Raw genomic sequence first — 24,250 nt, 5'->3', positions numbered from 1 at the left:
TGGCTCTCCCTTGTCCATCTTCCTAGTTACATCCTCAAAAAAATCCAGAAGATTAGAAAAGCACGATTTTTCCCTTCGTAAATCCATGCTGACTCTGACCTATCCTGTTACTGTTATCCAAATGAGTCGTAATTTCATCTTTTATAATTGACTCCAGCTTCTTTCCCACCACTGATGATAGGCTAACCGGTCTGTAATTCCCTGTTTTCTCTCCCTCCTTTCTTGAAAAGTGGGACAACATTAGCCATTCTCCAATCCGCAGGAACTAGTCCTGAATCTATAGAACACTGGAAAATGATTACCAATACGTCCACAATTTCTAGAGCCACCTCCTTAAGTACCCTGGGATGCAGACCGTAAGGTCCCTTGAGACTTGTCAGCCATCAGACCTAAGTCTATCCAACACCATTTCGTGCCTAATATAAATTCCCTTCAGTTCATCCATTACCCTAGGCCCATCAGCCACTATCACAACTGGGAGATTGCTTGTGTCTTCCCTAGTGAAGACAGATCCAAATTACCTGTTCAACTCTTCTGCCATTTCCTTGTTCCCCATAATAAATTCACCTGTTTCTGTCTTCAAGGGCCCAATTTTAGTCTTAACCATTTGTTTTCTTTTCACATAGCTTAAAAAAACTTTTACTATCCTCCTTTTTATAATTTTGGCCAGTTTGCCTTCGTACCTCTTTTTCTCCGCTTTTTGCCTTTTTAGTTATCTTCTATTGCTCTTTAAAAGTTTCCCAGTCCTCTGCCTTCCTGTTCATCTTTGCTATGTTATACTTCTTTTCTTTTTATCTATATACAGGCGTTGACTTCCCTCGTCAGCTGTGGCCACCCCTGCTTCCCCTTAGCATCTTTCTTCCTCTTTGGAATGAACTGATCCTGCATCTTCTGCATTATATCCGGAAATACCTGCCATTGTTGTTCTACTGCCATCCCTGCCAGGGTATTGTACCATTGAACTTTAGCCAGGTCCTCCCTCATAGCTCCATAGTTCCCTTTGTTCCCTTCCGATTCACCCCTCTCCCTCTCAAATTGCAGATTAAAACTTATCATATTATGGTCACTACCTCCTAATGGCTCCTTTACTTTGAGGTCCCTGATCAAATCCGGTTCATTGCACAATGCCAGATCCAGAATTGCCTTCTCCCTGGTAGGCTTCAGTACAAGCTGTTCTAAGAATCCATCTCGGCGGCCCTCCACAAACTCCCTTTCTTGGGGTCCGGTACCATCCTGATTCTCCCAGTCTACCTGTGTGTTGAAATCCCCCATAATTGTAGTAATACCTTTGCAACATGCCAATTTCAACTCACACCCTACATCCTGACTACTGTTTGGGGGCCTGTCGATAATTCTCATTAGGGTCTTTCTACCCTTAGAATTTCTCAGCTCTATCCTTACTGACTCGACATCTTTCTGATTCTGTGCCCACTCTCGCAAGGGACTGAATATCATTCCTCACCAACAGGGTCACCCCACCCCCTCTGCCCATCAGTCTGCCCTTTCGTTAGTACATATAGCCTTGAATATTCATTTCCCAGGCCCTGTCTACTTGAAGCCACGTCTCAGTTATCCTCACAACATAGCACCAACTTCCAACTGAGCCTCAAGCTCATCCACCTTATTTCTTATGCTTGATGCATTTATATATAATACTTTTAATTCGTTACTCCCCTCACCCTTCCTATCAATCCCTATTTCACTTGGCCATACTGTACGATCCCTTCTTGAGTTTTCTGCTCCGTTGATTCTGTTGTCTTTCTTAACTTCTCTTATTCTCACTTTTTCCCTTGAAATTCATTCATTCGTAAATTTCCAGTTCGTCTCCCCCACCCAAACTACTTAGTTTAACTACACCTGTGTTGCAGTGGTAAATTCGGAATTGTAAAACATTAACAGCTCTCTGGGGTAGAGAATTCTAAAGAGTCACAAGAATGATTCAAATATTTGATATAATATTGAAGAAAATATTATTTCCAAAGATTTTTCGAAGATTTGTAGCTCGGGTTGTGGATGAGGTTGTAGACACGCTGGTCAAGCCAGTCAATTTGGTTGCAAACGTTTTGTTACCCTACTGGGTAATATCATAAATGTGCCTCCTGTGTAGCGTCAGTGTTCTGTCCTGCTTGTTATTTATATGCCTTGGTTTGCTGAGGTGGTTGGTATTACTTCCAGTTTTATTTCTCAGTGGTCTGTATACAGGGTCCAGTTTAATGTGTTTGATGGAGTTCATTTGGAATACCAAGAATTTCCTGGCATGTCTCTGTCTGGTTTCTGCAATTATGGAGTTGGTGGCCCAGTCGAATTCGTGTCCCTCGTCCGTGTGTAGTAAGACAAGTGAGAATTGGCCGTGTCTCTTGATGCCTAGTTAGTGTTCATGTATCCAAATTGTTAATTTTCTTCTGGTTTGGCCGATGTAGCATTTCTCAGTCCTTATGTGGTATTTTGAACAAAAACAAAGTTGCTGGAAAAGCTCAGCAGGCCTGGCAGCATCTGTGAAGGTGGTGGGGGAGGGGAAATGTTATCATTTTGGGTCTGGTGACCCTCCCTCTGGGTTCTGAAGAATGATCACCAGACCTGAAACATTAACAGAGATAACAGTATGGAGGTGGATGAACACAGCAGGCCAAGCAGCATCTTAGGACCACAAAAGCTGACGTTTTTGGTCCAGTTTGGGGTGGCACAGTGGCTCAGTGGTTAGCATTGCAGCCTCACAGCACCAGGGACCTGGGTTCAATTCCAGCGTCAGGCGACTGTGTGGAGTTTGTACATTCTCACGTCTGCGTGGGTTTCCTCCGGTGCTCCGGTTTCCTCCCCCAGTCCAAAGATGTGCAGTCTAGGTGGATCGGCCATGCTGAATTGCCCATAGTGTTCAGGGGTGTGTGGGTTATAGGGGGATGGGTCTGGGTGGGATGCTTCAAGGGGCGGTGTGGACTGGTTGGGCCGAAGGGCCTGTTTCCACACTGTAGCGAATCCAATCAGAGTCTAGGCCCAAAACGTCAGTGTTTGTGCTCCTAAGGTGCTGCTTGGCCTGCTGTGTTCATCCAGCTCCACACTTTGTTATCTCAGATTCTCCAGCATCTGCAGTTCCCATTATCTCTGAAACATTAACACTATTTTTTCCCCTTAACAGATGCAGCCAGACCGGCTGAGCTTTTCCAGGAACTTTGTTTTTCATCCCGATTTACAGCATCTGCAGTTCTTCCAGTTTTTATGTAGTATTTTGAATATTACGCCAGTTTTGCTGGTTTTGGGTGTGGGATCATTTGTTTGTCAGTAGCTGCCATGGGGCGCTCTGATGCAGTTCCGTTTGTGGGCATTGGGGTAGTTGCCAGTGTAATTGAGTATATGGTCCATAAGTGTGGTCTTTCTATATACACTAGAGGGATACACACACCGGGGGTCCCCCTCAGACCCATTGTCTCACTGCCAGGTAGACCAACATATAGACTTGCCAAAGAACTTCAATAGAAATTGAAATACTTAGTGGACAACACTACCCATTCCATCCACTCATCGGAAGAATTCCTCAACATCGTCAAGGATACGAGAATAGAGAGTTTTGAGAAGATTTGTAGCTCAGGTTGAGGTTCTGGATGTAAGTTTGCTCACTGAGCTGGAAGATTAGTTTTCAGACGTTTCGTCACTTTTTTTTATTTGAAAAAAAACTTTATTCATAAGATGTGCAAAAAGTAAAACATATTCATACGCCTACCCAGTCATGCAAGCCGCTCCGGGTTACTCAGGGGGTACATACATCAACTGAAGGAAAAAACAAAGCAAAGAAAATACCCCGGCAGTTGTCACCCCGCACAGTCCCAGTTGGCCCCCTGACCAGTTGGGGAAGGCGCCAGCTAGGCCCAGGTACCAGATAGGGCCCTTTTTTCTATTCTGGACGAGGGGTTTCATACCGAGGTCTTTCCCCACTGCGCCTTGGCGGCGGCTGCCCCAAGCTTTAGCGCGTCCCTCAGCACGTAGTCCTGGACCTTGGAGTGCGCCAGTCTGCAACATTCGGTCGGGGTCAGTTCTTTCAGCTGGCAGACCAAGTTGTGGGCAGACCAAAAAGCGTCTTTCACCGCATTGATGGTCCTCCAGGCGCAGTTGATGTTGGCCTTGGTGTGCGTCCCAGGAAACAGCCTGTAGAGCACGGAGTCCCGCGTCACGGAGCTGCTCGGGACGAACCTCGACAAATACGACTGCATCCCCCTCCAGACCTCCTGCGCATAGGCACACTCCAGAAGGAGGTGATCGACAGTCTCGTTCCCCCCCCTCCACCCCCACAGCCACCTTGAGGGCAGCATGGGGTGGCGCAGAGATTCCGGGCATGCATAAAGGATCTCACTGGCAGAGCCCCTCTCACCACCAGCCAAGCCATGTCCTTGTGCTTGTTTGAAAGTTCTGGCGATGAGGCATTCTGCCAAACGACTTTGGCAGTCTGCGTGGGGAACCACATGACGGGATCCACCCTCTCCTTTTCCCGAAGGGCCTCGAGGATACTACGTGCTGACCACTGCCTGACGGCCCTGTGGTCAAAGGTGTTTCCTTTCAAAAATTTCTCCACGAAGGACAGGTGGTACGGAACGGTCCAACTACTCGGAGCGTTCAACAGCAACGAGCCCAGGCCCATCCTTCGCAACACCGGGGACAGGTAGAACCTCAGTAAGTAGCGACACTTGGTGTTTGCGTACTGAGGATCTACGCACAGCTTGATGCAGCCGCACACAAAGGTAGCCGTCAGGGCGAGGGTGGCGTTCGGTACGCCCTTTCCCCCATTTTGCAGGTCTTTGTACATGGTGTCCCTGCGGACCCGGTCCATCCTCGACCCCCAAACGAAGTGGAAGACGGCCCAGGTTACCGCAGCGGCGCAGGTCCAGGGAATAGGCCAGGCCTGCACCACATACAACAGTACCGAAAGCCCCTCGCACCTGACAACCAGGTTCTTACCCGCGATGGAGAGGGACCGGAGCATCCACCTGCCCAGCTTCTGCTTCAATTTGGTAATATGCTCCTCCCAAGTCTTAGTGCACACCCCAGCTCCACCAAACCAAACACCCAGCACCTTCAGGTAGTCTGTCCTGACGGTGAAGGGGATGAAGCAGCGGTCGTCCCAGTTCCCAAAGAACATGACCTCGCTCTTACCCCTATTGACTTTGGCACCCGAGGCCAGTTCAAACTGGCCGCAGATGTCCAATAGTCTACTCACCGACCAACGATTGGTGCAGAAGACGGCGACATCGTCCATGTACAGGGAGGTCTTGACCTGAAGGCCTCTGCTGCCTGGGATAGTCACGCCCTTCAGGCTCACGTCCTTCCTGATGGATGCGGCGAAGGGCTCCACACAGCACACGAACAAGGCAGGAGAGAGCGGGCAGCCCTGCCTGACTCCAGATCTGACAGGAAAACTGTCCGATTCCCACCCGTTGATTGAGACTGCACTAACGATGTTGGTGTAGAGCAGCCGGATCCAATTGCGGATGCCGTCCCCGAACCCCAATTTGGAGAGGACGTCCCTCATGTAAGCAGGAGAGACCCTGTTGAAGGCCTTCTCCTGGCTCAGGCTGACGAGGTGGTGTCCTCCTGCCTGTCCTGTACGTAGGCGATCGTATCCCTGATGAGCGCGAGGCTCTTGGCGATCTTCCTGCCCGGCACAGCACAGGTTTGGTCAGGGTGAATCACCGACTCCAGGACACACCTGACCCGGTTGGCTATGACCTTGGCCAGGATTTTGTAGTCCACGTTCAATAGTGAAATGGGACGCCAATTCTTAATTTCTTCCCTCTGCCCCTTCCTCTTGTAAATGAGGGTGATGATGCCCTTCCTCATGGACTTGCACATTTCCCCTGCCCGAAGCGCACTATTATACACCTCCAGCAAGTCCTGGCCGACCAGGACTCTCGGAGCGGAATACAGCTCGACCGGTAAGCCGTCGCTCCCGGGAGCCCTATTCCTCTCCAAGGACTTGAGGGCTCTGGTCAGCTCGTCCAGGGATATCGGCCGGTCCAGCCACTCCCTCGTACCGTCATCTAAGACCTCCGTGATAGATGACAGGAACGACTCGGAGGCCGTGCTGTCTGTGGGCTTCGTGTCGTACAGTCCGGCATAGAAGGATCTGCCGATCCTCAAAATGTCGGGCCGAGACGACGTCACCGAGCCGTCGTCCTCCTTCAGCCGACTAAGCACAGAGCTCTCTTTGTGCACCTTCTGAAAGAAGAAACGCGAGCACGTCCCGTCCTGCTCCACAGAGCGGACCCTGGACCGGAATATTATCCTGGAGGCCTCCACGGCGAAGAGCGAGGCTTGCTGGCCCCTCACCTCGCGGAGGTCCTCCGTGACATCGACACACATCAACTGCAGAAGGAGCAGGTTCTGCACCCTTTTTCTGGAGTCGCGACAGCTTTCCCCGCCCCTCTGTCACCTTCTGAACACCCTTGAGGACAAAGAACCTCTTGATGTCCTCCTTCACCGTCTCCCACCAGTCGCCCGGAGACTCCAAGAGGGGTTTCACAGTTCCCCAACCGGCGTACTCCCTCTTAAGCTCCTTGGCGTTCTCTGGGGTCAACAGAGTCGTGTCGAGCTTCCACGTCCCCTTGCCGGCTGGCTGGTCGTCCTGTAAGTGACAGTCGGCCAGCAGGAGGCAGTGGTCAGAGAAGAACACCGGCTCGACACCGGTGGGCCTGACCGAGGAAGGCCCGTGACACAAACAGGAAGTCTATCCTTGAGCGAATAGACCCGTCTGGCCGCGACCAGGTGTACCTCCTCTGCACTCCGTCTGCAGGGGCGCTGAAGATGTCAGCGTAGCCAGCAGGGGTGGAAGCCGCTGCAGGACGGCCAACCGCTCATTGCATTCCGCTGGGGCGTACACGTTGATCAGCCTCATGAGCGTTCCTGTAGGTGACGTCAGCCACTAAGAGGCGCCCCCCCCCCACCACCACCTGAACTTGAGAGATGGTGAAGTTGCGCCCCTGCAGCAGAATAGCCAGGCCCGAGGAGCGACAGTCGTTACCCCCCGACCAGATCGAAGGCCCACAGGTCCAGGCGCTGGACCATTTCCCGTAACTACCGAGGTGCGGTATCCCGCACTCCTGCAGAAACAGGAGGTTCGCCCTGACGGTGGTCCGGTAGGCCAAAGTGGATACACATCTTGCGCAGGACTTGACACTGCGCACATTAATGCTCGCAACTCGTACACCCATTGTGGGCAGCAACCGCAGTACCCTCCCCAAGTCCAAGGTCCAGCCCCTCCATCTGTCCCTTCATGCCCATTGCCCGGGCTAACTGCTGGACGCTCTTGGGGCTCAGGAAACAGTCAGTGCTGCCTTCCGGGTGGCACCCCCCGTCGGGGGTACGGAGGCAGGAGGGTCCAGCTCTGGGTCAGGCTGGGGACGCGCTGTTTCCTCCTTCCCGCCTGGAAGTTCCGGGGGGCCCTCCAGTGCCCCAGCGGCACGTGACTGGGTGTCGGAGGGAGCCTCAGGACGCCTCCCGTCACCTGGAAGCGTGGTGCTGCTTTACTTCTCCCTCGAGATCTTTAACTTCCGCTTCGGGCGGGCCCTCTCCGAATCCCCCTCGTCAGAGGAGCTCTTATAGCCCCCCCCCCCCCCCCCCCCCCCCCCTGTAGCTGCCTCTTCCCGTCTGATGGTTGCGGTTCCTAGGCCCGTCGACGCACCTTCCTCCTCACTTTCCGGACCGTCGTCCACTCCCCGGGTCGCGGGTCGCCTGTCGCCGCCTCCATCGACTCCGGGTTGTCGGGGGGTGGGGGAGCGGAGCCTGCAGGGGCTCTTTGCTGGCCTTGGGCCCTCCTGCACATTAGTGGGGTCCTTGCTGGGCCCTGGTGCCTTCCTCTCCTCCGGGGGGGCTGGCCCTGCATTGCCTCTGCCGGTGACCTGGGCGTAGGTGGTCCCCTGCTGCGGGCATGCCCTATAGAGGTGGCCTGCTTCCCCGCAAAGGTTGCAGCTTTTCTATTGTGGGCAATCCTTTGCAAGGTGTCCCTCCTCCCTGCAGTTCCTGCAGATGGTGGCTTTGCAGTCGGCCGCCACTGACCTGACCTACCACAGGCATGGTAGACTTTAGGTTGCCCTGCATAGGTCAGGTAGCCCTTGCTCCCGCCGATCGCAAAGCTGGACGGTGGGTGTACGATGTTCCCATCCACGCCCGTCCTCAGCGTCACCTTGACCTGCCTCTTACTGGTCCATGATGTCAGTTAGGTCCCCTTCCACCTTCACGTACCTTCCAAGGAAGGTCAGGACATCAACTGCTGGCACGTGGGGGCTGTACATGTGTACAGTCACCATACGGCTCCTCTGCGCTGGCATCACGGACAGCGGTCAATACAGGAGAGGGGGCCCTCACCTCCTTTCTCCTTGAAAACCTCCAGGAAGCGCTCACAAAGCTTGGCACTCCTGAAGGTCACATCGTAAAAACCTCCTCCGGGGACATCCTGCAGGCAGTAAATGTCCGCAGCAGCGAACCCACAACAGTCCAACAGGACCCTCTTCACGGAGAAGGTGCAGTCCACAGGTGCACCTTCATCCACCTTCTTTACGGAAACACGGATGGTGTTCTGGACCCTCTTGACCTGGGGCACGAGCACTTGCCGCAGCCATCATTGGCTGCTCCCCTGAACCAGCATTAAGACCCACTGGTTGCAAGGGTGCACAGCCAACCCGATGTCTTCCTTTCGCCTCCAACACAGCACTCTCCTCCTCCTCTCGGTCCACAAGAGATTGGGTCTTTATTTTGTTCCAGATATAAGCTGGTTCACTGAGCTGGAAGGTTAGTTTTTTGAAGTTTCGTCACCATTCTAGATAACGTCATCAGTGAGCCTCCGACAAAGCGCTGGTGTTCTGTCCCACTTTCTGTTTATCTGTTTAGGTTTCCTTGGGTCGGTGATGTCATTTGGAGATTGATTTGGAGCCAATCTACCATCCCCTGAGAAAAAGAACAGGAAATGACATCACCAACACAGGAAATTACATCACTGACCCAAGGAAACCTAAACAGATAAATAGAAAGCGGGACATAACACCAGCGCTTTGTCGGAGGCTCACTGATGATGTTACCTAGAATGGTGACGACACATCTGAAAACTAACCTTCCAGCTCAGCGAGCAAACTTACATCCAATACCAGAATAGAAGATGACCAAATGATATCTTTCAACATGACAGCACTATTTACGTCTATAAATGTCACCCTCGGCAAAGAAACAGTTGCTACACTGCTGGACGATTCAAGTAAGCAGGTAACCCAGGGCACCAGCTACTAGGTCTGTGCCTCACAACCCACTTCACCTTCAATGACAGCAAGATCAAACAAATCAACAGAACACCAATGGGATCTCCAATATCACTACGGATTGCAGAAGCAGGAACGCAAGGGTTAGAACAAACAGTGCTCCCATCCATACAAATTTAGGTCTGACGTGTAGATGACACCTCTGATTATTAAAATGACTAGAGGAAATAGAAAGACCACACAAAGGGGCGAGATACTCATTAAACTAGCAACCACCCTAAAGCCCGCAGACAGAGCTGCACCAGAACACTAAACAAGCCAGAACACGTTGAGGCAACGCAGAACTACGCAAAGCAGAACAGCAGCACTTGTATGAAGTTTCCAAAAGAAATGGCTACCCGAAAAGCATAATCTGCTGTTACCTCTTAGACAGGCCTCAACAGAAAGACACAACATGACCAGACTCACTAATCACCCTGCCATACACCAAGGACATTTCAGAGCTGATAACAAGACTACTCAGACCCCAGCGTAGCCCGCAAACTGACAACCAATCTACGGCTGCTGATAAATGTAAAGGATCCCATACCCAAAACCAGCAAAACTGGGATAATATACAAAATGCCATGCCAGAACTGAGAAACACTACATAGGTCAAACTAGAAGAAAATTGGCAATACAGATACATGAACACCTAGTAGCCACCAAGAGACACGACCAATTCTCACGTGATTCACTACACATGCACACCGAAGGACATGAATTCGACTGGGACAAGCATCCGTAATAGCACAAGCCAAACGAAGGCACACCAGGGAATTCCTGGATGCTTTGTGTTCCAATTGGAACTCCATCAAAAACACCATATTGAATTAGACGCTGTATACAAACCACTGAGAAACAAAACCAGAAGTAATACCAACCACCCCAGCAAACTGAGACATACAAATAACAAGCAGGACTGAAGACCGACACTTTGCTGTAGGTGCACTGATGATATTTCCAAAGTGTTGAGGTAAGCATCTCCAACCTAACTACATCACTCATAAACATTGGGTAGTTTGTGTCGGGAGAAGACATGGTAGGATGTGAGAAAATGTCAATGTTTGAGTTTCTTGCTTCTGATAAAAGGAAGGTGAAAGGCTAAGTCATATCATAGAATCCCTAGTGTGGACACAGACCCTTCAGCCTAACAAGTCCACACCGACCATTGGAGCATCCTACCCAGACCGATCTCCCTATCACCCACATATCCCGGAACACTACGGGCAATTTAGCATAGCCAGTTCACCTAGCCTGCACATCTTTTGACTGTGGGAAGAAACTGGAGCACCTGAAGGAAACCCATGCAGACATGGGGAGAATGTGCAAACTTCACACAGACAGTTGCCTGAAGCTGGAATCAAACTCGGGTCCCTGGTGCTGTGAGGCTGCAATGTTAACCACTGAGCCACTGTGCTGCCCTTTTTTTTAAATGCAGTTCCAGACCAAGGTTATTTCTAATGTTACTCGGATCACCCGGCACACTCAAATGCCGGGTGGATAGCGGAACTGTGATCTGTTATTGTCTGAGTTTCCATCTTTAGTAAAGAAATACTAGAGCAAAATGTGGAAGAACAGAAAATTGAGAACAATTATTTAAAGTAAATTATACTGTATTGATAAGAATTGAACTTACTTATTTTCCAGATACTGATCCTTTATATTCCAGAATGCTAAGGGAAATTAGGGATGAGAACAGCAGGGGCTGAATTATGTAGGTTTTGCAAAATTCAATAGCATTGAGGGTATATAAGGACAGATAAATGAAAGACACTAAACTGTTGTTTTTCAAAAAAATGGGGCATCACCTTGCAGCTTAATAAATGACTAATTTTCAGATTGCTGAATAATAATTAATAGCATGAATAGCAGGGCAGGCTAACGTTTTGGATGTCGGGTGGATGCCATTTTTCAAAACTAAAGATAATCACATTTTAGATTAAGAAAAAGAAGACAAAGAGAGAACTACAGTCTTGCAGTGAGACAATTAATGGGTTGAATAATCTGAATTATGGAAAAGTAGTCATTTGATAGTATAGAATGTGTGTACTGATTTTAAAAAAAAAAAAAATTTTTATCAAAGTTTTTTGCCTTTCACTCATCGGTATTTCATGAATACAAATTGACAGATAATTAAAATTACTACTGCATGAGAGGAGTGCAATGATTGGTTTGCAAGTGCAATATAATTGGTAGAGGTGTTGCTATGGCAAATGCACCTCTTCATGTTTAGTGATAATTAACAGTCAGGCCCTGGTTAAAATGTTAAACCAGGTAGTTGGCTCTGATTGGCCAGGGAATGGTTCTGAGGAAGGAACCAGCAAATGTCTGCCTCCTATTTTGTTGAGTTCAGGCAGATGCAGCTCGTGTTGTCAGCAGTAATAGAAACCTGTTGTTCAATGAACTTGTCAATACAGCGTGGAGCTGGAGGAACACAGCAGCTCAGGCAGCACCAGAGGAATAGAGTTTACATTTTGGGCCTAGACCCTTCATCAGGACTCATTGACTTGTTTTTAAATAGTCATTTCCAAATAGTTAAGGACATGAAAAGGCATTTAAAAAGTCCACCGAAAGATAGGAAATTGGGAAAAGACAGTAAAATGTGGAGCTGGAACAACACAGGTTAGGGGAGCTGGAAAGTTGATGTTTTGGGTCTGGACCATGCTTCAGCTCTGGGGGAGGGGTGGTGGGGGTAAGGGGGAAGGGAGCTCAAAAATAAGAGGGAGGGGGTTGGCTGGGGGCAAGGTAGGTGGGATAGTGAAAGGTTGATGCAGGTTTGGGCTTGCAGAAATTGGTCATTGGCAGAGGTGCAGCAGATAGGTGAGAAGTAAGATGGACAGGTTGTGTCAGGTCTAGGAGATGGGGATGAGAGGGAGAGGGCTGTATATGGGATGAGGCTGGAAGTGGAGAGATGTTGAAGCTTGTGAATTATATATTGAGGCCACTGGGCTGTCTGCTTCTGAGGCAGAACATAAGGTGTTCTTCCCAGTTTACATATGGCCTCATTTTGACAGTGGACATCTTAGTCTAATAAGGGGTCTACATGCATTTCTCAGGGTCATGACCTAGGTCCGACCACATTCAGCTATTTCATTGATGACATTTTCTGCCCTTTCGCGTGCGTTCTCTTTTTGCCTTATGAACTATCATTACAAAAAGATGGCTTTTTTTCCTCAATCTTAACACCATTATTACTAGTTACATAGGTCATTGATCTAGAGTGACTCATTAGACTTGTCTTTAGTCATTTAGTCTTGTCTTTAAGTCTTTGCAAAAATGTCAAAATGTTGTGATCAGTGTACACAACTGCCTCCAATCTGCAGCATAAACATTAAAATGTTGTAAGGCCAGGACCAAACTCAGTAACTCCTTTGTAACAGTTGAATATTTTCTCTAGTGGCTATTGAGTTCCTTTGAAAAATAACCGACCTTTCAATTCCATAGTCATCCTTCTATAACAACACAGCTCCAACTTTAAAGGGTTTTGAGAAATGTGGCATGGCTAAAACTGGTGCAGCGGTTAACACTGTTTTTAAATTCTCAATGCCTCCTGGCATTGTTCTGTACATGTGGAATTTTGTGGTGCTCTTCAACAAATCCATCAGTGGTGCCACCTCACTACTAAAGTTTAGTACAAACTTACGGTAGAATCTGCTCCGTTCCAAAAATCATAGCACCTCCTTCAAGGATAGTCTTAGAAATGCCACGATAGCCTTCATCTTCATGTTCGTTTTGTTTCATCCTTCCATGTCTGATGCTGTGTCTTAAGAACTTCACTTCCACCTTTACGAATTCTGTCTTTTCCAAATTTATGACCAACTTTGCCTTCTATAGTGTCTCCAAGAGCTCTGCCAAATGCACTGTGATCTTTCCACAAATGGCTAAAGATCACTAAGTCATTCCTGTATAGATGGCACAATCAGTCAATCCTGCCACAACCCTCCTCTTAAATCTTTGAAATGTTCTTTACATTGATACAGCCCATTTTGGGATTATAAATGCGAAAAACTTCTTTCACTCTCTCCAACAAAGGTGCTTGCCAGTAACCTCAAAGTAAGTCCAACTTCATGATATACGTGGTTTGTCCAACATTTCCACACAGTCCTCCAGCTTTGGAATTGGGTAAGAGTCTGATTTAGTCATGGCATTGACCTTCTAATAATCTACACCGGGTCATTGAGTGCTGTCAGGTTTGGGAACCAACACAATCGGTGAATTCCACTCGCTTTGACTCTGTTTGATGTCTTCTTAGAACGTTGCATCCACTTCCATCTGTACCTGCGCTGCTTTGAGAGGATTAAGCCTGTAAGGGTGTTTTATCGGAACAGCATTCCCCATGTCAACCTCCTGTATTATAGTATTAGCCCTCCCCATTCTATCTCTACATACGTCCTCATAGTGCTGCAACAGGCCTTTCAATTCAGCTCTAAGTTCCTAAGACAGATGGCTTACTATTCCTATCCCTTCTTTCAGGACTTCCTCGTTATATAATTTATTCTGAAGCACATCAAAATCCAAATCATCTGGATTTGATTCCTTGCTCCGAGTGTCAGTAACTAATACCTATTTTTCCAGTTACCTTTCCCTGTCATAGTAATGTTTCAGCATGTTCACGTGACATACCCAATGATTGATTTTTTTGTTTTCTCCCTTTTTCTGGCATCTTTACCAGAAAAGATTCTGGTATTCACCTGACTTCTTCACAATCTGATAGGAACCACTAAACCTTGCTTTGAAGGGGCTTCCACTACTGTTAACAGCACCAATACTTTATTCCCATCGGCAAATATACAAATTTTAGATTTCATATCTGCTTCTTGCTTCATTAGATGCTGTGCCACCTTCAAGTGTTATCCAGCTAACTCACCTTCTTTGTTTAATCTTTCTCCCACCTCAGATACGTAATCTGACTGAGAGATCCCTGGCTTCTGACTATCAGCTTTTCCTTAATTCTAAAGGCCTCTTTACTTGTGTCTGAATATCAATTCAAATGGAGTAAACTGAGTCGATTCATTTGGATCATCTCTAATGGCAAACGAAATAAATGGGATACCTTTATCCTGACCGTTTTGGTAGTGCTGTCAATAAGTCATCAGCAAAGTTAAGGTCTGATGCCACCTTTCCAATGCTCCCTAGGATTCAGGATGGTATGCACTTGATTTAAAGTGTTGGATACCTAAACTATCCATGATTTCCTTAAATAGTTTGGCAGTAATATTGGACCTATGGTCTGACTGAATCTCGCGGGGTAATCCATAATGAGTAAAGAAAGTAAGCAACTCCTCCGCAACCTTTTTTTTGCTTTGACATTCCGCAATGGAATCGCCTGTAGAAATCTGGTAGACACATCCGTTATGGTTAGCAAATACTGGTTCCCACCTTTGGTTTTAGGGAGAGGACCTACACAATCGATCATAACCCATGTGAAAGTTTCTTCAAATGCTGGAATTGGCATTAAAAGCACTGGTTTTATTACTGCCTGTGGCTTTCCTCCCATCTGATATATGATAGGTACAATAAAATTCAACCACATTTTTCTGTAATCCAGGCCAATAGAATACTTTTATATCTTGGCCTGTGTTTTCCTCACTCTTGCGTGATCTCCTAAAAATAATTAGTGTTCTACCCGCAATACTTACTGTATGTATCGCTCTCGTAATACAACGTGGTGAACTTGTGCCTATTTCTCCTCTGTGCTAACCTGTCAGGGTCTCCATTAACACTTCCGGTTTCTATCCTTGAGGTAATAGCATTCTGGAATACATTCTGATCCCTTTTCTGAGTAGACTTTATGATATAAATCGCTTGTTCCATCTTTTGATTGTAACTCCATTGGTCTTTCAGAACTAAACATCTCTGCCTGATCCTGTACCTGTGTAGGTTTTCCCTTTACAATTTCATCACACAGGGTTTCAGCTAACTGGACCTCAACTCCTTTGACTTTCTGTTTTTGTTTTCCCTTCTTGCTTTAACTTATGACAGTGGGATCTTGTTGCCACGCAGTCAGGAAATGCTCCAGGGTATTTTCCTTCTAACTCTTCAGTTCTGTGGTTTTCTTTCGGCTTCTGTGTTACAATGGGCATCACTCCCACCTTCTGATCTGGTTAGGTTGTTTCCAAGAACAAACTGTATTCCTGGAACAGAGACACTCTCTTTCAATCACTCCCACTGTCCCTTCTCCGGTCTTGATCGGACCTGCCAGCTTTTATCTTACACAGGAGAATGACATATCTCTCACCATTTATTCAACAAATTTATTACTCTCAGCTAACTTTCCAGAAGGCGTGCAAATGTCTTCATCTACCCCCTCATCCCTGCCTCCTTTTCCTGTCTGTCTCCCCTCCACCTATCTGCTCTTTTATCTATCTTCCGTCTGCCTCTCCCCCCCCACCCTTTATTTCATAATCCCTTTCCCCTCCCCCATTCCTAAAGAAGGGTCCAGACCCAAAACGTCAGCTTTCCTGCTCTTCTGATGCTCCTTAGCCTGCTGTGTTCATCCAGCTCCACACCTTGTTATCTTAGATTCTCCAGCATCGACAGTTCCTACTATCTTTAAATGCTACCAAGTTGTGACAAGTAACTCCCCATTTGTTTCCCCAAAGCGTGTCCACCATCTACAAGGCACAAATCACAAGTCTATTGGAACATTGTCCATTTGCCTGTCTAAGTGCAGCTCCAGCCACCCACAAAGCTGGTCACCATGAAGGACAAAGCAACCTGCTTGGGATTGGCACCCCATCTGTCACCTTCAACATTCACTCCTTTCATCACTGACACACAGTGGCAATAGTGTGTACCATCTACAAGATACAGTGCATTGATTCACTGAGGCTGCTTTGACAGCCTTCCAAGCCTGTGAATTCTGTTGCCTTGAGGGAGAAGAGCAGCAGATGCATGGAACACCACCGACTGCAATGTTCCCTCACCTGACTTGAACCTATATTGCTGCCCTTCACAGCTGGGTCAAAATCCTGGCATCCCCTTACTAATAGCAGTGAGTGAGCCTGCTCCCCACAGACTGCAACTGCTTATGAAAGCAGCTCATCATCTTCTCCATGGCGTTTTGGATGTTTATCAGTGCTCGCCTAGCCATCAATGATGAACATCCTGTGAATGCATTTTTAAAAAATACTCAACAGTGATAGGTTTTGAATAAAATATTGTTTGTAGGCTCTGAGGAATTAACAAATTCTTGCTTTTTTTTTCCAAAAGGTGGAGAGTCTTTTTCAGAAATACCACAGCAGACGCAGTTCACGTATCAAAGCTCCTTCACGCAACACCATCCAAAAGTTTGTTTCTCGGATGTCTAACTCTCATACTTCTGCTTCATCCAGTACTTCTACGTCCAGTGCAGAGCACAGGTAGGTTTTAATATGATTAACCTTGTAAAAAGGAAGAGATCTCTTGTGCATTGCAAACTGGCAAAGAGATCCAGTGAACTAGAAGCATTTTTGTCAATTCAGAAAGAAAGGAGAACTTGTATCTGATGCATCTTTGAGAATTTTAGGATATTGCAAAGCTGTTTTTAATCCTTTGTAATGCATAAACTGCTTTTCTAGCATAGGAATTATGGCAAGCAATTTTCACACTATTATATATAGCACATTCTCATAACAACCATATCATATCTTTGTTCTTCAGTGATAATTGAGGGATAAATGTTTAATAGGGGACAGGTTCCCCCTTCTCTTAAGTAAACTATTACCAGGGAATCTTTTGCGGCCACCCCAAAGAGCAGTATGTCTCGGTTTGATGTTCCAACTCAAAGGTAGTGCCTTTGATTGTGACTGTTAAATGCAAATGCAGAATTGATAACCAGTGATAACTGGCAAGTGGTTCATTTGTACAGCCTTCATCTATTCAATTAGAACAACATAGCGGTTCTATGTTAAAGGACAATAATATCCGACGCAAAAGGAGTCCTTTGGGGTGTTAACTTTCCCCCTAAAGCTGGTGTTAATTAGCTGTTTTCTTGGAAGCAGATAGTCACAATGAATGTTGCAGTTATTAAAATGACTTGGTTCCTTGATTTTTATTTGCTGTATAGCTGTTTGTCTGGGAACCAGGTGCCCATTACATGATGCAGAAATAGGACACAGCAGCTTGTCTTCAAAATACTAGTAGAACGTCCTTCAGAAATACTGTTTCCAAAATTTATTTCCAGCCATCCCTTTGGGTGGGTCTGTCTGTGATAGCCATTTTGTGAATGTCCAGTAGTTTGCATTTGTTAACCTACCACTATCTCAAGAAGAGATTTTGATGGGTGCCTGGAATATTGAAAGTGCCTCCTTTGCCTTTTCTGATTTAATAATACTCAGTGGGAGAGATGGGAACAGAGTGCACAAATAACCAGCAAAAAGGGTCAGGGTAGGAGTGTGTGAAAAGGAGAGCAAAGGCAAAACTAACTGCTTTTAAACAGATATTGTTTATTTTATTCAAAATACTAACAGTGGCGTAAATAGATGTTAATGGGTGTGATCTTTTAGTTATTGTGATAAAATCAAAGTTAGGAAATATGTATCGAGTGGTTTTTGACTTTTCAAAAGTACAGGTGGGAAGGAAAGGCTGGCGAGATTGCTTTTAGTAAGAGATGGAATAAGTATGATAGGAAGAAATGATCTTGCATCGAATCATAGAATCCCTTCAGTGTGGAAACAAGCCATTCGATCCAAGAAGTCCATACCGCCCCTCAAAAGAGCATCCCACCCTGACTCATTCCCCTATCCTGGCATTTCCCCATGTCTAACCCACCTAACCTAAACATCCCTAGAAACTAATGGGCATGGCCAATTCACCTACACTGCACATCTTTGGACTGTGGGAGGAAACGGGAGCACCCAGAGAAGACCCATGCAGACACGGGGCGAATATGTCAACGGCACACAGACGGTTGCCCGAGGGTGGCATTGAATCCAGATCCCTGGCGCTGTGAGGCAGCAGTGCTAACCACTGTGTCACCGTGCTGCCCTGAAATGTAGAATCCCTCTGGGTAGAAGTGTGAAGTAAGAGTGCAAGACACTAGTGGAAGTAGTCTATAGGCTCCCCTAACATTGCATCTGCACCATCTTTTCAATGAGGTCATGTCTGATGTGATAATCCTCAAAACCAATTCCACCTTCCTACTTTTTCTCCCCATAAATCTGGATTCCTAGACTATTCTTAAAAATCTGTCTATCTCTGCCATGAAAATACTTCCTGACACACCCTCTACTGTCCTCTGCAGTAAAATAATACCACAAGTGCGCTACCTTCAGAAGACATTTCTTCTCATTTGTCCTAAATGAGTGACTTCTTACTCTGGGACTGTACCACAAAGAGACTCTACTCTGTCCAGCCCTCTAAGAGTCTTGTATGTGTCAATAAAGTCTCCTCTCATTCGTTCATTCTTCACTGTAGTGAGTACAACCTATTTGATCTCTCCTGCTAACAAGCTGGTGAACCTTCCGTGGACTGTCTCCAATATCATTGTATCTTTCCATAGATACAGGGATTAAAAACTGTCACAATGTTTCACGTGTGATCTAGCTAGCACACTGTAGAGTTTTACTAAAAATCTCCCTATTTTTGTATTTCATTCCCTTTTGAAATAAAGACCAATGATCCATTTGCCCTTCTCTAGTACCTGTTGAACTTGAATTCTAGTGTTATATTTTCCTGTGATTTGTGCATGAGGTCTCCCAGATTCTTCTGTGCTGTAGCTTTCTGCATTCACTATTTAAACTATTTTCAGCTCTTCAACCATTCCTGCCAACATGCATGAATTCACATTTTCCCACATTACCTTCTGCCCAATTTATGCCCTCTTAGTAACCTATCTATGCCCCTCTGCAGACTCATCCTCATATTGCCCTGTGCCGTAGCCATTTGTTATCCTCAAACCTGGCAGCAGTACATTCACTTCTGTTTCCTATATATTGTAAATAATTGTGGTCCCATTCTTCATCCCTGCAGCACTCCATTCCCTTTATCTTAACTCTACCTTCAATTCAGTCAATTCTGTGTTCATTTTAATATACTACTCCCAACACCATGGCCTCTTAAGTTGTTTTATGTGTACTTATCAAATTCTATTGGCAATCCAAATGCATCAAATCTACTGGTTCCCTGTTACCTACCATGCTATACCACCTCAATATGTTTGAAATTATGCCTGACAAATGTATCAATTGTCATGAAACCACGCTGATTCTGCTTTATTTTTATTATGCATTTCTAAATGCTCTGTTATTATCTTTTTTATAATACTGTTAATGTGTCATTGAGAAAATGTTAAGCCAACCGGTGCATAATTAACTTTTTTATTTCGCTCCCTCCCTTTTTCAAGTTAATGGTAGAGTTTACATTGGAAAACTGCCAATCATCTTGGCCTTTTCCATAATTGAAGGATTCTTGGAAGATCGCAAATAATGTGTACGCTATCTGCATAGCTACTTCCTTTCATATTGTCAGATGCATCCTATCAGATCCAGGGGTTATTGTCAGTCTTTAGCCCCATTACTTTCTCCAGTGATTACTTCAGTCTATTCCCTTGACCCCTTAGCCGCTTGACTTAGTGTTTTTAGAATACTGCTAGTGTCTTTGACTGTGAAGACTGTTGTAAAACATTTATTCAACTACTTTGCCCTTTTCTAGTTTCTCATTCCCTAACAGTCCTAATTTCCCTTAGATATCCCTCCTTGTGTATGTTTAAGAAGCTCTTACTGTCAGATTCTATATTGCTTGCTAGTTTACTATCCATTTATTTTCTCCCTCTGTTATTGTCTTGCTTATCTTTTCTTGGTTTTTCAAAACTACTTTTTAGATGTTTTTCTTTCCATTTGATACAATCCTTCACTTGCTTAGTTAATCATGGTTCTTTTAATTTGTTCCTAGTTTTCGCCTTCCTCTGTGTATATCTTGCTGTGTTATCGGTTATTTTCTTAAATATTTGTTATTGTTTCTCAACTAGCTTTCATGCTTACATTCTTTCCCAGTCAAATCCAGCCAACTTTGCCTTCATTCTTTTGTAATTACCCTTAATCAAGTTGAGCAGAGTTGTTTTGACCCAAGTTTTCCCAGTATCAAACTGATCACTAAAATTCAGGCAAAGATAATAAAATGTGAGGCTGGATGAACACAGCAGGCCCAGCAGCATCTCAGGAGCACAAAAGATGACGTTTCGGGCCTAGACCCTTCACACAGTTCATCCAGCCTCACATTTTATTATCTTGGATTCTCCAGCATCTGCAGTTCCCATTATCACTAAAATTCAGGCATGTGTATAGTCACTGTTCCCTTGGGGAAGTTTCACTGAGGCCATTTGTCAAACAGGTTTCATTGCATATTACCAGATTTAAAGTAGCCTTATTCCCCGTTGAATCCCTAACACGCTGTCAGAAATGGCGCTGAATTCTTTGTGGCTATTTCTGCCAATTTAATTTTCACAATTGACATGAAAATTAATATAGCCCATGATTTAATGCACTGTCTTTCTTTTTACGTGCTTCATTAAGTCTTGATTTATTGAGTATCCTACAGGACAATTGTTATTATGGGGCCAATAGACTACTAACACCAATGTTGTCTTTCCCCTTGTTGTTTCTTACTGTGATCATATTTGGTCCCCTTATCTAAGGAAAGAAAGCTTTTGTGGCCCAGTGGTAGTGTTACTATCTCTTAGGCCAGACGGACCACATTCAAATCCCATCTGCTCCAAAGGTGTGCCATACTGTGTCTGATCAGGTTGACAAACCTAACCTGGCATTGGCAGTCTAGAGAAGGTTCACTGGGTTGATGTCATGTATGGAAGGTTTTTTTTGTAGAAGTTGAGTAGGTTGGGCCTGTGCTCATTGAGTTTAGAAGAATGAGAGGTGACCTGATTCAAACGTGAAAATTTCCTAGGGGATTTAAAAGGAAGATGAGAATATATTGTTTCCCCTTATGGGAGAGTTTGGAGCTAGAGGCCGTAATCTGAGTGAGGGAGGCAAAAATGAAGAGTAATTTATAAAATGTAATTCCCAAATGATCATAATCTTTGTATCTCTTGAATTTCTCTCTCTTCCAATTTAGAATTAAGATGATTGAGGAAATTCAGCATTTGTTTTAAATTTGTGAAGGACTTTTGCTTGCCTGTATAAGGTGGATACAAATAAATATTAAATAATTAGGGTGAAGTATTTTTTACTCCAAATGGCCAGGATGTGTAACGTGCTAATGCGTGGTATAGTGAAGCAAATAGCACGGATGTATTTAAGGAGAGGCTGGATACATACATGAGGGAGAAAGTATTTGCAGAGACCTGTTGGACTGTCCATAGCTTGTTCTGTGCTCTAAGCTTTAGCTAATCTGATCACAAGTGTGCCTGTGCGATGAGCTACTCTTTAAACAGATGTTCATTTAATCCATTATACCTGTATATTTTTAATTTCCTTCCTCCATATTGTGAAGGATCATTGGTTAATTGCTTTTGCAAAATCCAAATTGTTATGAATGTATATTCAGCCCCATGAGCCTCAAATGGCAACATTTGAAGACGGACTCCTTTCTATGCTCATTTACGTGTTTTCATGGATTGGGTATGTTGAAGTGGATTTTCTTGATTTTGTTCAATTAATGAATAGCTCCTCAAATGGAACTCCAAAATCTTAATATTTGCAGATTGTGAACTAGCCATATAAATTAAAAACATTGATTTTTATAATTGCTGCTTGGGTTTCTGTGACGTGCACTTAAATGACCCATCTTGAAAAAGATTTAGAAATTTCTGAATCACATTGGGTTTAAACGTAGGATTTTTTTGCTTTTTTTAGCTTAAAGGATGAAGAAGAACAAATGTGTCCTATTTGTCTACTGGATATGCTGGATGAGGAAAGCTTGACTGTGTGTGAAGAAGGCTGCAGGAATAAACTTCACCATCACTGCATGTCAATCTGTAAGTTTTCAGGCATTTTTAGTCGTGAGATCTTTCAAGCTCTTATTGTCCAAGGCTGAGCTATTTTGCTGTTCTAGTAAATCATGGGCTTGTTACAACGAGTAGTTTTTTTTTAAAGCTGGTCACTTACTTTAATATGTCTGTATGTGCCAGATGGATTGGGTGAAATTTTTTACTTCACTCCATTGTGCTCAATCATTATTTCTATTTTTGAAAAATCCATAATTTTGCATTTCTGTTGATGTTTTGTCACTTAAACTTAGTTACCCTTGGTTGCTCTTTATTTACTTTTTTGTTTTTGTTTGCTTGTTTCTAGTTAACATCTTTTGGCATTTGATGGTTGATATATGCCTGAAGTTGTTAACCAATTTGAAACACCTTTTGCACATTTGATTTGAAGTGAGAGTGGTCCAAAAATCTTGTGTGGGGTTCTATGCTTATCGATGGCATTTATCACTTCCCAAAGGCCAGGTTTGGCAATCTATATACCTGGGAAAAAAAGAAATTTAAGGGCCTGAATTGTTTTCATAATAGCATTCTTCATTCTTCATGGGATCTGGGTGTCACTGACAGAGCCAGTATTTGTTGCCCAGTCTTAATTGCCCTTGAGCTGTTGGCTTGTTGCACCATCCCAAAGGGAAGTTAAAAGTCAATCACGGTACTGTGGACCTGGAGTACAAATCGGGTAAGGATGACAGCTTCCCTTCTCTAAAGGTTATAGTGAACCAAGTGAGATTTTACAACGATCAGTCATAATTTTGTGGCATTATTACAGAGAGTGGGTACATAATGTGTAGCTAATGTAGTTACGAATTGCATGTGGTGTGCTACACATAGAACAGTGTATGTAGGAAAAATTATCCCAAAGATATCATCTGAACAATGTATCATGTCTTAAAAATTAAAAGTTGTAGTGGTCCAGAATCTGAAAACAATATAAAATTGTTACTTTTGGAACATTGCAGAAGGATTTTGGGCAGGTTGAGAGTGGGCAAAGAAGTGGCAGGTGGAGTACAACGTGGGTAAGTGAGGTCATACACTTTGGTAAGAAGAACAGAAGCATGGACCATTTTCTAAACAGAGAAAATTCAGAAGTCTGAAGTGCAGAGAGACTTGGGGGTTCTAGTTCTGGATTCTGTCAAGGTAAATTGCGGGTTGAGCCAGTAGTTAGGAAGGCAAATGCAACTTTGGTGTTTATTTTGAGAGAACTTGAATAAAAGCAGGGATATACTTCTGAAGCTGTATAAGGCTCTGGCCAGGACACACTTGGAATATTGTGTGCAGTTTTGGGCCCCATATCTCATTAAAGATGTACTGGCCCTGGAGTGGAGGTTTATGAGAATGGTCCAAGGAATGAAAAGCTTAACATAGGAATGTTTGAGGACTCTGGGTCTATGCTTGATGGAGTTTAGAAGGATGGAGGGGGTGGTATCTAATTGAAACTTTCAGAATACTGAATGGTCTGGACAGAGTGGATGTTGTGAAATTGCTTCCATTGGTAGGAGAGACTAGGACCCAAGGGCACAGGCTTTAAATAAAGAGAAGACCTTTTAGAATGGACATAAGGAGAAACTTCTTAAGCCAGACAGTGGTGAATCCTGGAATTCGCTGCCATGGAAGGCTGTGGAGACCAGGTCATTCTATATATTTAAAACGGAGATAGATAGGTTCTTGATTGTCAAGGGGACCAAAGATTGCGGGGAGAAAGCAGGAGAATAGGGTTGAGAAACTTATTAGCCATGATTAGCCAGGAAATAGCTGAAACATTTAAACAGTTATTTCATGTCGATCTTCACAGTTGAAGACAGAAATAACATGCCGAAAACTAATGGCAAGAAGGTTATAGCAGGCGAGGACCTAGAAACTATCATTATCATTAAGGAGGCAGTGCTGGGCTAGCTAATGGGGCCAAAGGTAGACGAGTCTCCTGGCCTTGATGAAATATATCCCAGCGTACTAAAAGAGGTGATGGGGGAAATAGCAAATTCATTGGACTCTGGGGTGTTTCCTGCAGATTGGAAAACAGCCAATGTGACGCCACTGTTTAAAAAAGGAAGTAGACAAAAGC

General features: G+C 44.9%; 1 protein-coding gene across 1 annotated transcript in view; it reads left to right on the top strand.

Annotated features, from left to right (window-relative positions):
- The window catches only part of map3k1 (mitogen-activated protein kinase kinase kinase 1, E3 ubiquitin protein ligase), a 144,796-nt gene that overhangs the window by 70,722 nt on the left and 49,824 nt on the right, over positions 1-24,250 (top strand). Inside the window, exons 6-7 of the mRNA XM_048523759.2 lie at positions 16,485-16,633; positions 22,061-22,182. Coding sequence (XP_048379716.1) covers positions 16,485-16,633; positions 22,061-22,182 — 271 coding nt within the window. The remainder of the gene's footprint in view (positions 1-16,484; positions 16,634-22,060; positions 22,183-24,250) is intronic.

Source organism: Stegostoma tigrinum, chromosome 1 (genome assembly GCF_030684315.1).
Source record: "Stegostoma tigrinum isolate sSteTig4 chromosome 1, sSteTig4.hap1, whole genome shotgun sequence".
NCBI lineage: Eukaryota > Metazoa > Chordata > Chondrichthyes > Orectolobiformes > Stegostomatidae > Stegostoma > Stegostoma tigrinum.
This window is presented reverse-complemented; position numbering and strand designations above follow the sequence as displayed.